The 15,417-nt window shown below is 50.6% G+C and overlaps 1 protein-coding gene across 8 annotated transcripts in view; it reads right to left on the bottom strand.

Moving 5' to 3' along the window:
- PLEKHA6 (pleckstrin homology domain containing A6) overlaps positions 1-14,914 on the bottom strand; it is a 162,083-nt gene extending 147,169 nt beyond the window's left edge. For 3 of the 8 annotated variants that reach the window (XM_074384976.1, XM_074384979.1, XM_074384977.1), the window contains exons 1-3: positions 14,155-14,914; positions 7,278-7,354; positions 3,586-3,643 (exon numbers count right to left, since the gene is read on the bottom strand). In XM_074384976.1, coding sequence (XP_074241077.1) covers positions 3,586-3,643; positions 7,278-7,354; positions 14,155-14,237 — 218 coding nt within the window. In that variant the 5' untranslated portion in view covers positions 14,238-14,914. The remainder of the gene's footprint in view (positions 1-3,585; positions 3,644-7,277; positions 7,355-14,154) is intronic. The other 5 variants (XM_074384975.1, XM_074384983.1, XM_074384978.1 and 2 more) reach the window with 3 other exon arrangements.
- Positions 14,915-15,417: the final 503 nt, after the last annotated feature.

Below are 15,417 nucleotides of genomic sequence, written 5' to 3'. Positions count from 1 at the left end.
TACTTGTCTGCTCCTGGGCAGATGTCAGTATTTGCTCATTGAAATTTCCCTGGTCCACACTGAAAGAAACAAAATAGTTTCCCAAGTTGTCTGGATTTAATTATTACTTGGAATCCATTTCTGGAATTGTTTGCGTTTCTAACTCACCCACCAACCAAACGTCATTAAGATTTTGTGGGAACTGGGAACACAGGAACGAACAGTGAGCCAGCTGTTCATTCATTCACTCACTCATTCACTAAGAACTCACTGAGCACCTCCTTTGTCCAAGCAAGGTGAAGCAACTGTGCCATCATGCTGAGAGCGCAGCCTGTGAAATCAGGCACACGTGAGGCTGCCTCCCTGCTTGCTTTCTACTAATACAAGCCTTGTGACATGGAATAGTAAGTCCCAGTTTTCCCATTATTTGCTAAAACAGGGATTATCGGACTTCCTCATAAAGGCGTGGTAAGGAGTCAATGTTAAAGCACTTAGTTCCTAGAGGGGCAGCTGCTGCTGAGATATACAGAAAGGCTATCAGGTCTGGAAATGTATGTGAACACAGAACACATGGCTGGTTGATAACTAAACAATATTGCCTATGTCTCTGGACTTTACAGCCTCCTCGTGCTGCGCCTGCCCTTGATGAGTTTTCAGTCTGGACTACTGGTTCTCAAAGTATGGGACCAGAGCAGCCGCCGCAGCATAACCCGAGAATGTGTTGGGAAATGCATGTTCAAGACCCTCTGAATCAGAAATGCTAGGGGTAGGGCCCAGCCATCTGTGCTCCGACAAACCCTCTGGTGATTGTGATACGTTCTCCAGTTGGACAGTTACTGATCTAGCGGAAAATGACACAACTATAAGCGATTAACTGCAATACACAGAGCCCTGCAGAGGTGATGGCATGGGCAGGGCTTGAAGGAAGAGCAAGTGTCCTCAGGTGGGCACGAGCCATGTAAGGAGAAATTGGCACCTGCAGAGGCCCGGAGGCATGGAAAGGAGGTGAATGTTGAGGGAACCACAAGCAATTTGGTATGGCTAGAGGAGAAGGCTAAAGAGCCAGCTGGAGACTGTGGGAGGTGAGGCTGGGAAGGGGGCCAGGAGTGAGACTATGATGCCCTCTACGAGCCCAGATAAGGAATTTAGATGTTATCCTGTAAGAGATAGAAAACATGCAGAGTTTTTAGTATGACCAAATCTGAATTCTAGAAAAAAAGCACTCTTGCAGCATTATGGCCTGGAGGCAGGAAGATCAGTCGGGAAGCTTCTACAATAATGCGAGTGAGAGTCCATGGCCATGGGGATGATGAGAGCAGGTGGGTTCAGAAATATTTGGGAGGAGAATTAACAGGACCCAGGGGGAGGCGTGAGAGAAGAAACGGTGAGGGTGTCTCTGAGGGCTCTGCATTGGTAGTATTTCCAGAAAAGATGAAACCAAGAAGCGATGACTCCAAGTCTGGACACACTGAATTGGGGGAGCTCAGAAGAAAGCTCTGGGCTGATAGCTGAAGCAGAAATCAATTATGCCTCTGTTGTTTATCCCTCAATGTTTTTTACACATGCATTCATTTCAGGAAATACTGGGTTCCTATCATGCCAGAAAGGTTCTAGGAGGGAGTGGAAAACACAGTAGCCAGAATCTGCTCCCAGGGCTTATGCAGCAGCCAGGGACCAGCAATACATAAGCAAACAGATACATAAACAAACATGTTTCAGGTAGTGCTGGGTGCTGCAAAGAAAAGTAAGAGTAAGACTGTGGAGGGGTGAGGGAACTGGGTGGAGCAGTTAGGCACGGCCTCTCTGAGGAGGTGACACTTGGACTAATCAAGGAGTCGGAGCCAGGTGTGTGGAAGTAGGAGGAGAGTGCTCTCAAACAGGGGGAGTGGCGGGTGCCAAGGCTCCGAGGTGGGGATGGGTTTGACATGATGGAGGGAAGGAAAGATGGCAGCGCAGCCGGCTGGGCGAGGGACACGAGGTCAGAGAGGTGGACAGGTGCGTTTCTCGGGACTGGTGAGATGCCATAAGACACGTGAAGGTGTTTAATGAACAATCCCTAGAGCCATGTACAAAAAGGAATATGAAGGTAATATCTGCACGAGAGAGAAAAGAAGAAACAATTTACAATTCTTAACTGAAGCAAGAAGGATTTGGGTCCAAACTTAGGAAAAATTCAGTCTATAACAGCCATGTGATATTAGAACAATTTCCAGAACAGATACTTTGAAAGGAAGACGGAGGAAGAGGAGGAGGGAAAAAAAGAAGGAAAGAAAGAAAAGAAAACTTCGTTTTTGCTTTAAGAATATGGTGAATAGGGCCAGGTGTGGTGGCTCACGCCTGTAATCCCAACACTTTGGGAGGCCAAGGCAGGTGGATCTCTGGAGGCCAGGAGTTCGAGACCAGCCTGGCCAACATGGCAAAACTCCACCTCGACTAAAACTACAAAAATTAGCCAGGTGTGGTGGGCACCTCTAGTCCCAGCTACCCAGGAGGCTGAGACACAAGAATCACCTGAACCCAGGAGGTGGAAACTGCAGTGAACTGAGATCACACCCCTGCACTCCAGCCTGGGTGACAGATCGAGACCTGGTCTAAGAAAAGAAAAGAAAAAGAATAGGTTAGCAGCTAAGCTGACGTAGGTGGTAGACGGTGACAGATTAAGTGCTGGCAGATCTTGGCGGTGGGGGGATGGAAAGGTAACCCCTCCTGGTATAGATGGATGGGGATTTCAAAGCTGAGAGGGAGGGAAAGGGGATGAGACGAGGGTCCTTCCTCCCCTGGCTAGATGGGCTCCCTCTGGTGGTGCCACTGCCCCAGCCGGCTGGGCAGAGGCGCTTCACCATCCCTGCAAGAATCTGAGGCCAGACCAGAGGGTGAGGCCCACAGGCCTGGGCACGCTGAGCCTCACCCATGCAAATGAAACCAGCTCCCAGCCTGGCTGGGAGATGGAGAGACCCAGGCCGAGGCAAAGAGGAATGAGTTTCACTGGGTAGCTCATGGACCGCTCCAGCCTAAACAGCTGTGTCTCTACTTCCAAGGTTAAGTCCAAGGCCACTTCCTAGGGCACACCTTTAGCCACGGTAGGAAATAAGGGCTCCCTAGCCCAGAGAGGGGCCTAACCAACCCCTAGGAGTAAAACAGAGTACCCCCACCCACAGAAACCACCCCCAGAATCGCAGATGCCCCCACCCACTAGAGCAAGAGTGACCAGAGCTGGCCTTGCCACCCCCAGTCTGACGTCCTCCTTCGTACACCCCACGGACACCTTCCCTTCCCACTGCCTCCGCCTCGGCTCCATCTCCTGCCTCCGAAACTTGAGCAGACTCTTTCCTCTGCTTTGTTGAGCCATCTCCTTCCCACCGGTGCAGCCCAGCCCAGCACTCCCCCACCTCCCGCCCAGGACTGACATTGGTTACTGCCCAGACACACAGACACATACATTCTCATCTCTATCTCAGCTCTCAGAAGAGAGCTGGAACCTCCTAGCCAGTCACAGACCCAGCAGTGCCTTCACTGAAAAACCAGACACTTTAACCATCTCCCCTCCTGACAAGGGCAAAAGCAGAACCAGCGGTGACATCAGAAAGGGAGCTGGTTCTTACTCACTTGATGAAATACACAGCTCCTTCACGGGTGGAATCCACTTCCCAGCCCTTGGGCAAACCTGTGAGGAAGCAAAATCACCAGAAATGAGATACCCTGGGATCAACCTCTCTTCCTCTCTTCCCACAAACCCAACCTGCACTTAGGAGGGATGGGTGCCTGGACAGTCAGGAAAATCCAAAGATAAGCCAGCCAAGTTCAAACCAACCGTCGCATCCTTTTTTGTCCATTATTTCTAGCACTGAAATTCCCAGTAAGTAATGAGAGGCATGGGAGTGGATGGGACACCCTCTGTAAAGGAGCGGTGAAGTGACCAAATGAATCGTTGTCTGGCAGGAGGCACTCATTCATTCAGCAAATCTTTACTGAGCATCTACTGGGTGCCAGGCCCTGTGCCAGCCCCTGGATACCACAGTGAACACACAGATGGTTCCCCCAGAAGTGTCCTCAGGAACATCCAACCAGAAGGGCAGGTCACTTGCCCCAGAAACTCATCAGAGATCGTTAACACCCAAGATCTGAGTAAGCCTCAAGTCTCCAAATCCCAGGCCAGTGTTATAACCAACAGGCTCTGCTGCTTCTGGACAGGACCCCACGGACCTGGGAAATCAGCCCCAGGAAAATGAAGAGATTTGCCGTTTTAAAAATCTCTAACAGTGTCTCTGAAAAAAATAAAATTATCCATGGAAGTGTTCAGAGGAGAATCACAGAATCTCAGTGTGAACAAGGAGATTGACAGAGGCCAGGAGACACCCAGGCAGTCCCCACGGGTGGGCATAGCACCTCCATCTCCAAAGATCACTTGTAGGTGCCATCACATCCCGCTGGCTGTCCCAAAAAGGCCACCCTGGGCTGTGTCCCACCTCCCCAGCAAACAGGATTCCTTCACCCCATGGCTGAGGAGGAGGAGGAAGCTTTGGAGAGACCCGAGGGCATCCACTCTCAGAGGCAGGAACAGTCGGGGAGCCAGCTGAGATCACTCCTTTGGGAAGTGTAAGCCCCTGGCCGACACATTGGAAAATAGGTGGGGGTTTCCTTGATGGACAGTGACTGCCACCTTTCTGGTCAGTCCACACACCTGCCTTGTGTATGAAGTCTTACGAAGCAGAGCTATTCACTGCTGGTCTGACTGGCCCCTGCCGTGTTAGCAGCTGCCTTGAGGCACCAGCAGCTGCGGAGCAGCACCTGGGTTCTGCAGAGCGGCAGATCCAGTTTCTAATCATTCATTTTGTTCACCTGTATTTATCAAGGGTCTGTATTTCCACAGTTGCTGCTGATGGTGATGCTGCTGCTGTCTCAGCAAAACAGGGCAGCCAGCAAGCCCAGCTCCTGCCAGGATCGGCCCACCTATCACACCAGCTACGACTTAGTGAGGGCTTCCTTCCTCTAAGCTATGCACTTCACCTCTGCTAGTGCATTTAATCTGCATAGCAACATTAGACAATAGGTGTCCTTCGAAACCTTCTCACAGATGAGGAAACGGAGGCCCAGACAGGTTCATCAACTGGCTCCAGGTCACACAGGAAGTGTCTGGGCCGGGACGTGAGTGCCGCTGCGCTGCCTCCAGAGCCCACACTCTTCCCTCTGTGCCGCTGCATAAATGCTGCTTGTTCCCCTCTGTCTCTGTGGGAGGACGCTGCCATTCAGGAGGGCGTGGGTTGGCATCCTCCCCGAGGAGAGGGATCCCCATTGGGTCAGAATCATAAATAACTCTGCCACTGTGATGTGCCTGGGAAAGAGGCCAGTGTGGATTGTGGCTCCTGCCTTTTTCTAGCAACTTCCCTCCACGCTGCCCTCTCTGCCTGGGCAACACCAAGAGTGCTTATATTCCCATCCAGGCGGAGTGCCCGCTGAGGCAGCTGCCCTCCCGGCAAGCTCTGGGGGCATCTTAACCCCTCCCCAGCCTCAGACAACCAGTTGGCTGCAGCCAAAAGTGAAAGCATTGGCCCACAGGCCTGGATTCATCTTCGCCTCCTACCTAGGATGATAACGAGGGGGATGGTCGCAACCTGTAAACAGCTGAAACACTGAAGCTGACACCACTGTCAACCTGGTAGAAGAAAACAGCCCTTGCCTTAGAGTCAGGAGACCGCGCAAGTTGGAAATAGGCTGGTGACAATAACAGCAGCAGCTACCTCCATTTTGGGAGCCAGCTCTCTGGTGTTATCCTTGCTACTGCTTTTTTGAGGTTCGTGATCCTCTCCCCATCATAAAGACGAAGAAGCTAAGTCCAGGAAGGATTAAACCCCTTGTGCAAGACCACACTGATAGAAACAGAGCCAAGACTGAGCTCAGATCTCTCTGCGTCCAAAATGTATGCCTTTAACCATGACACCATTTGCTTATTAGCCAAGTGGCCTTGAGCCAGGTACTTCCTCTCTGCTCTTCAATTTTTCTACCATAAAATGAAGAGTCGAACTCGATGATCCCTGAAGTCTCTTCCCGCTTTAAAAATGCAATGATCGCAGCTCAGAAGCTAAAAAGAAAAGGACCCTGAACAACCCAAAGGCTTCATCCTGTGTCCAGCAGTGCCAGCTGTGCCCATGAGTGATGGAGGCCCTGGAACCAGGCACCTGGGGTCCAGTCCATTGAAGGGCAGGAAGGCGAGAGGGGTGGCAGATCTCCCCACACCGTGACTCATACCCCCTCTTACTGGCCTGTGGTGGCGTCATGAGGAGGGTGAACAGCTGTCCACTTAAAACACCCAGGCCTTGTGACTCGGTGTCTCCACCTCAGCCACTGAAACTGAAGGCTCTTTCTTTCGTTGTTCCTTTATTGCTGACCTTTCCCACTAGCCCTGAGGGCTAGCAGTGATGTTTTCTCCATAATCAGCAATTAATGTCAGCCTCGTCTCCTGTCATGTTTCTCCCAGTGGGAAGGTGCTCCCACTAGCTACATGGGTCCATTTATATTTAAATTAATTAGGATTAAAACTCCAGCTGGGTGCAGTGGCTCACACCTGTAATCCCAGCACTTTGGGAAGCCAAGGTGGGTGGATCACCTAAGGTCAGGAATTTGAGACCAGCCTGGCCAACATGGCAAAACCCCATCTCTACTAAAAATAAAAAAATTAGCTGGGCATGGTGGCGCACACCTGTAATCCCAGCTATTTGGTAAGCTGAGGCATGAGAATCTCTTGGACGCAGGAGGCAGAGGTTGCAGTGTGCTGAGATCATGCCACTGCACTCCAGCCTATGTGACAGTGAGACTCTGTCTCAAAAAAAAAAAAAAAAAAAAAAAAAAAAAAAAAAATCCAAGCCCTCAGTGATGCTTGTAACATTTCAGTTCATTGCTACATGTGGCTCATGGACATTGTATTGGGCAGAGCAGATAGAGAACACTTCTGTCATGACATAAAGTTATAGAGTGCAGCACTGGGGACTGGCTTCTGCCAGTTCAAGAGCCCTTGAGACAGGGGATTTTCTGACGGGGCAGAGGGATGAAAGAGGAGTAAAATCTGTGTCCTCAAAGTTCTGTCCCAGATACTAATTGTGGAGGTGGAAGCTTGGAGAACCCCCGATGGGAGCTCCAACCAGCCTGCAGTCTCCCCCAGATGGCAGTCCAAATGCTAAGCTGAGTCCATCAATGGAGAAAGGGAAAAGTCAGAAGCAAAGTTGGGGCACAGGATTCCAGCTGCCACCTCAAGCTACTGCATCCTTCTCAATTGCCAAGGCAGGGACAGACCGGCTCCTTACCTGGGCAGGAGGGATGTCCACTCTGGATGGGTGACTTTGTTCCAGGGTGCACCCAGCTGGTTGACTTTTCCTCATCACTACAGAAAGATCAATAAGAAAGTGTCAGATGCAAGGAGGCTTTTCAGGGTAAGACACTCATCCCCAAACTGACATTCACACTGACTATCCAATCCCAGACACACGAGATGGGAGCGTCCACAAAGCCATTCATTCGTTCACATTCACAGAGTATTATTTACTGAGTACACTCTGAGGATCCCAAGATGAGTAATACCTAATCCCTAACCTCAAAGAATCTACAACCCACTGGGAAACATGCAGAAAAAGGTAGCTGCAATACAATATGATGGGCACTAGAATCCCTATTGTAGCTATGCGTAGAAAGCGTGATACCATCACAAAGAAAGGAGTGCTACCTGGCATGAGGCTAAGGAAGGGGAAGAATGAAGGCTTCACCGCAGAGGCAACGTTAGAGATGATTGCTAAAGTCAGGTGAGAAGAACAAGGAAGGTCCTTAACTGACAGCTTCTCTAATGAATAAGGAAAGGAAGGGGCTGCATGAACCCATAGTCCTTCTGTGTCAACTATGCTATGTATTTTTCATTCACGAAATTCTCTTGCACTAGGAATTTTACAGATTATGAAGCTGAGGTTCAGAGAAGTTAAGAAATTTGCCCAAAGTCAAAACCAGGAAGTGATGAAGACAGGATTCAGACCTAGAACTGTCCCAGACAAAACTCTTCCAGATACACCCAGTAAGGTAGACTCCCCAGCAGCACAGGCCCTCTGAGCTCTAGATTCGATGGCAGATGAAGCCATCATTTTTCAATCCCCACCGACCACGTGACACAGACTTTTCCAGAGCCAGATATGGCCCAGCAGGAAGCACCTGACTGTCTTGGCTACCTCGGTATGTGGAGGAAGGAACTCTCAGATCACCTGGGTCACCCAGGCTTTAGGATGGGGTCTTGGAGCCCAGGACAAGACTCTGCTCAATGTCTTTAAGGTATACAGGGAGTAGAATAAACTCCACCAAGAAAGACTCCACTAAAAAATAAAAATTTAAAAAGACTCCACTAAATTTTTATTAAAGTGAGATATTGAATAAACTCCCTATACAGTTTACAATGTAATAGTTTTGACTTATCTATACATTTGTGCATCTGATACCAAAATCAAGATAACAAATTCCCAAACTTTCTCTGTGACCGTTTGCAATTCCTCCTTCCCACCCCCACCCCCAGCTCTTTCTGTCCTCACAGAAGACACAACAACTGACTTGTTTTCTGTTACTATAGATTAGTTGCATTTTCTAGAGTTTCATATAAATAGAATCATACAACTAGACTGCCTGAATTTTTTTCTTTTTTGAGACAGAGTCTCACTTTGCCAGTCATGTCATAGCTCATTTGCAGCCTCAAACTTCTGGGCTCAAGCAGTCCTCCCTCCTCAGCCCTCTGGGTAGCTAGGACTATAGGCAAACACCACCATGTCTGGCTTTATATATATATATATATGGTGTCTCGCTCTGTCACCCAAGCTGGAGTGTGCAGTGGTGCGATCTTGGCTCACAGCAACCTCTGCCTCCTGGGTTCAAGCAATCCTCCCACCACAGCCTTCTGGGTAGCTAGAATTATAGGCATGCACCACGATACCTGGCTAATTTCTCTTATATTTTTAGTAGAGATTGGGTTTCACCATGTTGCCCAGGCTAGGCTCGAACTTCTGACCTCAAGTGATCCACCTGTCTCAGCCTCCCAAAGTGCTAGGATTACAGGTGTGAGCCACCTCACCTGGCCCCTGGCTATTTTTTCGTAGAGACAAGGTTTTGCTATGTTGCCCAGGTTGGTTGCAAACTCCTGATCTCAAGTGATCCTCCTGCCTCGGCCTCCCAAAGCACTGGGATTACACTGTAAACCACAGCACCCGGACTTTCATGCTTTTTTCCATGTGTGCCATGTGGTCATTCTTCATTCCGTTTGATCGCTGAATAGTATTCCATTGTAGGAAACACCGCAGTGTGGTCATCCATTCACCTGTTGCCGAACTTACGGGTTGTTTTCAGTTTGGGGCCATTACCCATAAAGCTACTATGAACATTTGTGTACTAGGGTTGGTGTGAACACAGGCTTCTTTTTCTATTGACTCCACTGATCTTCCCTAAGGTTGGACTCCTGCTGCAGGAAGAGATCGCCCAGCTAACCTACTCCTCTGATAAGCAGAAAAAAAAACAAAGTCACTGCTCTAGGGACCTCTGAGCTTTGGCACCATTGAAGAAGACGCTAAATACTGGGTCTCTGGTCTTGGCTTTGGTCCTGGGAGGCAGTGGGAGAGGAAGCCAATCAAAAGGAAGGGTGGGACAAATGCCAGAAAAAGAAATGGCTGAGAAATCGAAACTAGTGGGGAAAGGGAGGGCCCACTGAGAACCATGCCAGCAACCTGACCATGGCTGGTCTTACCTGGACACCATGAACCACACCGTCCAAACCTTCTTCATTCCCGCCAACACTGACCATCCCCCCAACTATGAGATGCTGAAGGAGGAGCATAAGGGAGATGTGCTGGGGGTGCCCCACAACGCTGCTCCCCCAACATCCACCGTGATCCACATCTGCAGCGAGACCTCCGTGTTCAACACCCTCTTCATGAACTCCTGCTGCCTGGGCTTCATAGCATTTGCCTACTCCATGAAGTCTAGGGACAGGAAGATGGTTAGCAACCTGACCAGGGCCCAGGCCGATGCCTCGACCGCCAAGTGCCTGAACGTCTGGGCCCTGATTTCGGGCATCATCATGACCATTCTGCTGACCATCATCCCAACACTGATCTTGCAAGTCTATCAATAGATCGAGAGGAATCATCCAGACCAGGGGCCCTGCCCGTGACCTGTTTCCCACGTACTCCACCTTCCATTCCTCGCCCTGCCCCCCGAGCCGAGTCTTGTATCAGCCCTTAATCCTCACACGCTTTTCTACAATGGTGTTCAATAAAGTGCACATGTTCCTGGAAAGAAAAAAAGGAAGGATCTGGGGAGGAAGTCAGCCAGTGCCTTCGCCTCCTTTACTTCTCTCCTGAGACTTTCCAGCCCCTGACTTTCCCCTCCTCACACACTGTCGGCCCCCTCAGGCTTCCCATCTATCTCTACCCCACTGGATACCACGGACAACACCATCCCACCCTTGACATCCCCCCACAACGCTCAGCTTCCTCTTCCCCTTGTCCTTGCACCATCTTGCTCCCCTTGTTTGCCCCCCACCTGGGACAAGGCAGTCACAGGCTGTCTCTACTCCAGCACTGAGCTGATGGAGAAACTGCCTGGGAGAACTGGGTTCACTGCAAATCCAGTCTCTCAGCTTAGCTGAGCCCTGAGCACCACCTAGAATCTTCTTCAAGGTCCCCAGTCAGTTGCTCCCTGCAGAGAGCTCTAAGGTTTTCCTGCTAACCTCAAGATCCAGGCCTGCCTCTGCTACCCAGCCCCTCTCCCGCACAGAGGATCTCATCTCTTTTTTTTTTTTGAGACGGAGTTTCGCTCTTGTTACCCAGGCTGGAGTGCAATGGCGCGATCTCGGCTCACCGCAACCTCCACCTCCTGGGTTCAGGCAATTCTCCTGCCTCAACCTCCTGAGTAGCTGGGATTACAGGCACGCGCCACCATGCCCAGCTAATGTTTTGTATTTTTAGTAGAGACGGGGTTTCACCATGTTGACCAGGATGGTCTCGATCTCTTGACCTCGTGATCCACCCGCCTCGGCCTCCCAAAGTGCTGGGATTACAGGCTTGAGCCACCGCACCCGGCCAGGATCTCATCTCTTAATTGAAGAGAAAATAGAAAAGATTAAGTGGGAGCTTTCCCAACACACCCAATCACCTCACCCCCAAAACTTACCTAGATTCTCACCCATCCTTTAATACTCGTCTTCCACTAGAGAAGAGGTAGCCCTCTCTTTCCTTTAAGGCTAATCTCTCTGCCTGGGTTATTCCCCCTCCGTCTTTTATCGAACCTCCATCTATTGAGCATCCCAGCCTTGTGTCTTTACCTCCCCCCACTTTATGTGGCCCATCCCTTTCCCCTCCTCCCCCATCATGTCTTCTGTAGTCTCAACACTCTGCCTCCCTCTCATACCATGTCACCTGGCAGCTTCCTGTCTCCCGCTCCTCTCTCCTGACCGATCACCGGACACTAGTCCCTCCTAGCTTTCCCCACTTCCTGGCCTTTCATTCGCCAATCCACTGCAATCTGGTTTCTGTTCTCAGCCCTCTCCTGAAACTACTTTCCTAGACGTCATTAAAGGCCTCCCTCACTCCCAACTCCAGTAGACATTCTTAGCCTTTGGCCTTTCTGCTGCATCCAGTACTGCTGAATTCCTTCCGTTTGTTCTTCTTAGCATCCCGCTTCCTTGCTTCCTTGCTTTGGGGAGGCATTCCACCTCTCGTCCTGGCGCCACTCACCTCTGCCACCCCTCGGTCTTACTTTCCACCCTGGCCACTCTTCTGCCTGGAAATCCTCCTGTCTTTTCCCTTACATTCTTCTGGGGGGTTCTACCCTCACAGGATGACTCCTTCCCAGCCCAGGCCTCTCTCTTCAAACTTCATCCTGTATATCCAGATGTCTGTTAGACAGCACGCCCTGAATGTCCCCTGGTGTTTCCGCATTAAACCTCTACTCCCCCTAAAATGTGGTCCTCTTACCATACTCCCAATCTCTGTCAAACTCAAGCTAGAAATTCTAAGCTGTAGCTTTGATTCTTCCTTTTGTCTCCCCTCCCCAGAATTTAAGCATTAGATGAGCACTCCTGATTTGGTTCCTGAAGATTTCTTCCATCTCTCCCTCCACTTCACTTCTCACCGTTTTAATTCGGGCCCCATCAGCTGTCTCCGGGACTTTTGCAATTGTTTCCTAACTGCTTTCCGTACCTCAAGTTGCTCCTCCTGCCTCTCACTCGGCCATCAAATCATCGCCCACGCAGCTGCCACGGAGATGGCTCTAAACGCAGATCTGAGGATGGCAAGCCCGGGTTTGAAATCTCCTTTGGCTTCCCATCGCCTACAGGATGGAGTCCAAATCCCTTAGCCTAACACTTAAGGGCTCTCTCAAGCTACCTCTTCCTACTTTTTCTGCCTGGTCCTCTACAGCATCCCAGGAGCTCCACCCCATCTCCACCGAACCTCTCCGAGTGCTCTAGGATACCTGTGCCCCATCACTTATTGGTGTCTTTCTTTACCCAGGCCTCCACTTCCAAGACTTCTTTCACTCTTGTCTCTCCTCCAGAATCAACTCAAATGCTTCCTCCTCCAGGAAGCCCTCACTGAACTCCCTGGAGACCATTAGTTCTTTCCTTCTCATAGCATCATGAAAATGCCTCAGGATTAAGAATAAATACCATATTATTTCCTAAGTATTGATTTATGTTTTCTCCCTGTTACCTTAAAGTAAAGTGTGTTTTTTTATCTCCAGTGCCGAGCACTGCAGCAAACAGTGGATGCCCAATAGATGTTTGTAGAATGAAAGAGGAAAAGAAGCTGGATGGTAAGTAAGAGACTGGGAAGAAACAAGAGAACGAACCACTTCCTCAGTATACCTGAGGGGCTCGTGGAAATTCACATTCTAAGGCCCTCCCCCAGATCCTCTGAATAGGAATCTCCTGAGGTAGGGCTCAGGAATCCACCTTTTAAATAAGTTTCTTGTGTGAGTCTTGTAAACCCTGATGTCTCAAGCCACTGCCGTTTTAATATTGCAGAAATTGTGTTATTTAAGAATCTGACTTAGGGTCAAGAACTTTAGTGGAGTTAATTTCTAAGATAATATAATTACAACATCTATTATGATCATGGTGGTGATAATTACAGAAGAAAAGCCTAAAGCAAATGTGAAAACTTAGAAGCACCAAGGAGAAACCACTGCCTCCCTGAGCCCCTGCAAAGGCAGTTTGGTACTCAGGGAAGCAGCTGCTAGGCTGAGTCTGAGCTCTGATTAACAAGTGCTCTTCTCTTAGACCGGTACTTTCAATCTCCCTGGACCTCGGTTCCCCAACTGACAAATGAAGGGGTTGCGTCTAAGACCCTTCCAGCTCTGATGTTTTGTGAGTGGCTATCTTGAGGAGGGGAAAGCTCGTCAAGTGTGGGTAACAGTCCAAGACGCTGTGCTTCTGGACTTGCTATATTTCTGGGAGATGTCTATCCTGGCAAAAGATGACTACAGTAGAAGCGAGCCAAGAAAGCCAGCAGGGCCACTTTGTTATAATGAGATTATGCCAGAGCCATTTTGGTTTATGAAATTAATATAACAGTGCTAATATATGACTGAGAGTAGCAAAGACGCTCTCTCTCAAGAATGCTAAACATATAGTGGGCATCTTCCCCCTCCCTCTTGACCACAGCCCCATAAAGAAGCAGGATGGAAAAGGAACTGCTATCCTGGGCCAGCTGACTCTGGGGTGAGGGTTGCCAGGAACTGGGTGGTAGGGGCAGGATCCCCTGGTGTGTTGTCACTTACCCCAAGTCTTCCGGTAGGACAGACTGGGGGGAAATAAAAGACCTACCTCCAGTCCTTTCAGGGAAGGAGCTGAAAAAACTCCAGGCTGGGCATTGGTCTAGTCATTCTCCTGGAGGCCTCACATGTGACCACAGGAGAGGGAGAAAGGGCAGCCCCTCCCCTGCCCTGCCCTGCCTTTCCAAGCCTTTGCTGGACTTTGACCCATTGAGGAAAAGGCGGGAGACACATTCAAACAGGCATAGTGATAAACTTGTTAGTCATGCTGGCTGTTCCAGCCACCACTTCACCCACCTTCTCCAGCCTGCCCCCAGCCCTGCCACTTTTCAAGTTGGACAACTTAAAAGAAAAAAAATTGAAATAAAAAGAAGAGCAAGACCAACATACTTGATGAAGAAGATTCTCCCACCGCGATCAACTCCGTAGGCCCACCGGCCGGGCAGGTCCAGCCAGTCAATCTCATCGGCCATCTCGGTGTCCCTGCAGCCCCTCTCGCTCTCTGTGCCCCCAGGCGCCGGCTGGGCAAGCGGCTTGGTACCTGGGAACCCCCACTTGCTGAGCACTCCTAGAGGCCGTGATGGGGGAGGGGGTCCGGCCGGGCTGGCGGTGTCGCTCCCGGGTCCCTGGCAGTGGCTGGCCTCCCACGGAAGACGCGCTGGCCGCAAGCCGGGCGGCAGGGAGCAGGCAGGCGCTTAACCCTGGCCGGCCGGGAGCCCCAGACACCACCTGCCTCCTCCTCCTCGACTGGGATCTCCTCTTCGGACCGTTTCCTGAACTTTAATGACCGGCAATCAGCGCGGTGAGTAATTACGATGCCCCTCCTGCCGGGACTGTTAACGGGCAGCGATGGGTCTCCGCTCCTCCTGGCTCTGCTGCCCGCCAGCCTGGCGGAGCCCGGCGAGAAGACGCTGGAGCGGGGAGGATCCCTCCCCGAAGGGAGCAGGTTGCAGTGCGAGCAAGGGTGTTGCCTCTCCGCTCCCAGCTCTGATCTTGCACTTGAACCACCGGCGGGGCCGGGGGCGGAGCCGCGCCGCCGCCTCGGAAGGTAATTCACAGCCCCGAGAACTCGCCGGCAGCCCCAAGTCCCCAGTCCAGGCGCCCCGCGCAGGGAACCAGTTTGACTGAAAGTGCTTTGAATCAGGAACCTCACGGACGTGTCCAGCCACTGAACGGAAAAGGGGAAGTGATCAAACCTGGTTCTACTTGGTGGGAGGTTAGCAGAGGAACAAAGGTCAAAGGCACGGGAGCGTGGCGGGGCTGTGAGCAGCGAGCGGCCCCGGGAGCCTCTTCTAGCTCAGATGCCAGTCCGATTAGTCGAGCTAGTTTTTAACCTTTCTTTCCCAGCGCCTCCTCTAAGAAGCCTGCCATGACTAAGTAGAATCACGGGGAGACCTTAGAAATACTCAGAAACCAACATCATTTGTGTCCCTCCTTTCTATTCCCCCTAACTTGCACCAGAAATGGAAAAGGGGAAAGGAAGAAAAATAGAGAGAGAAAAAAGGGAATGTGCTATGTGTACAGAATGCAGATTGCAAGCATTTCATACTGGTATACCAACAAAATAGTATTGCTGGTGCCCACAGTTCTGCCAGCTCAGGGTCTATATCAAAGTTGGCCAGCTTAGGCAACATAGCAAGACCCCCTCACTAC

Source organism: Saimiri boliviensis, chromosome 14 (genome assembly GCF_048565385.1).
Source record: "Saimiri boliviensis isolate mSaiBol1 chromosome 14, mSaiBol1.pri, whole genome shotgun sequence".
Classification (NCBI taxonomy): Eukaryota; Metazoa; Chordata; class Mammalia; order Primates; family Cebidae; genus Saimiri; species Saimiri boliviensis.
Note: the sequence above shows the minus strand (reverse complement) of the source record. Positions and strands in the feature narration are given on the sequence as shown.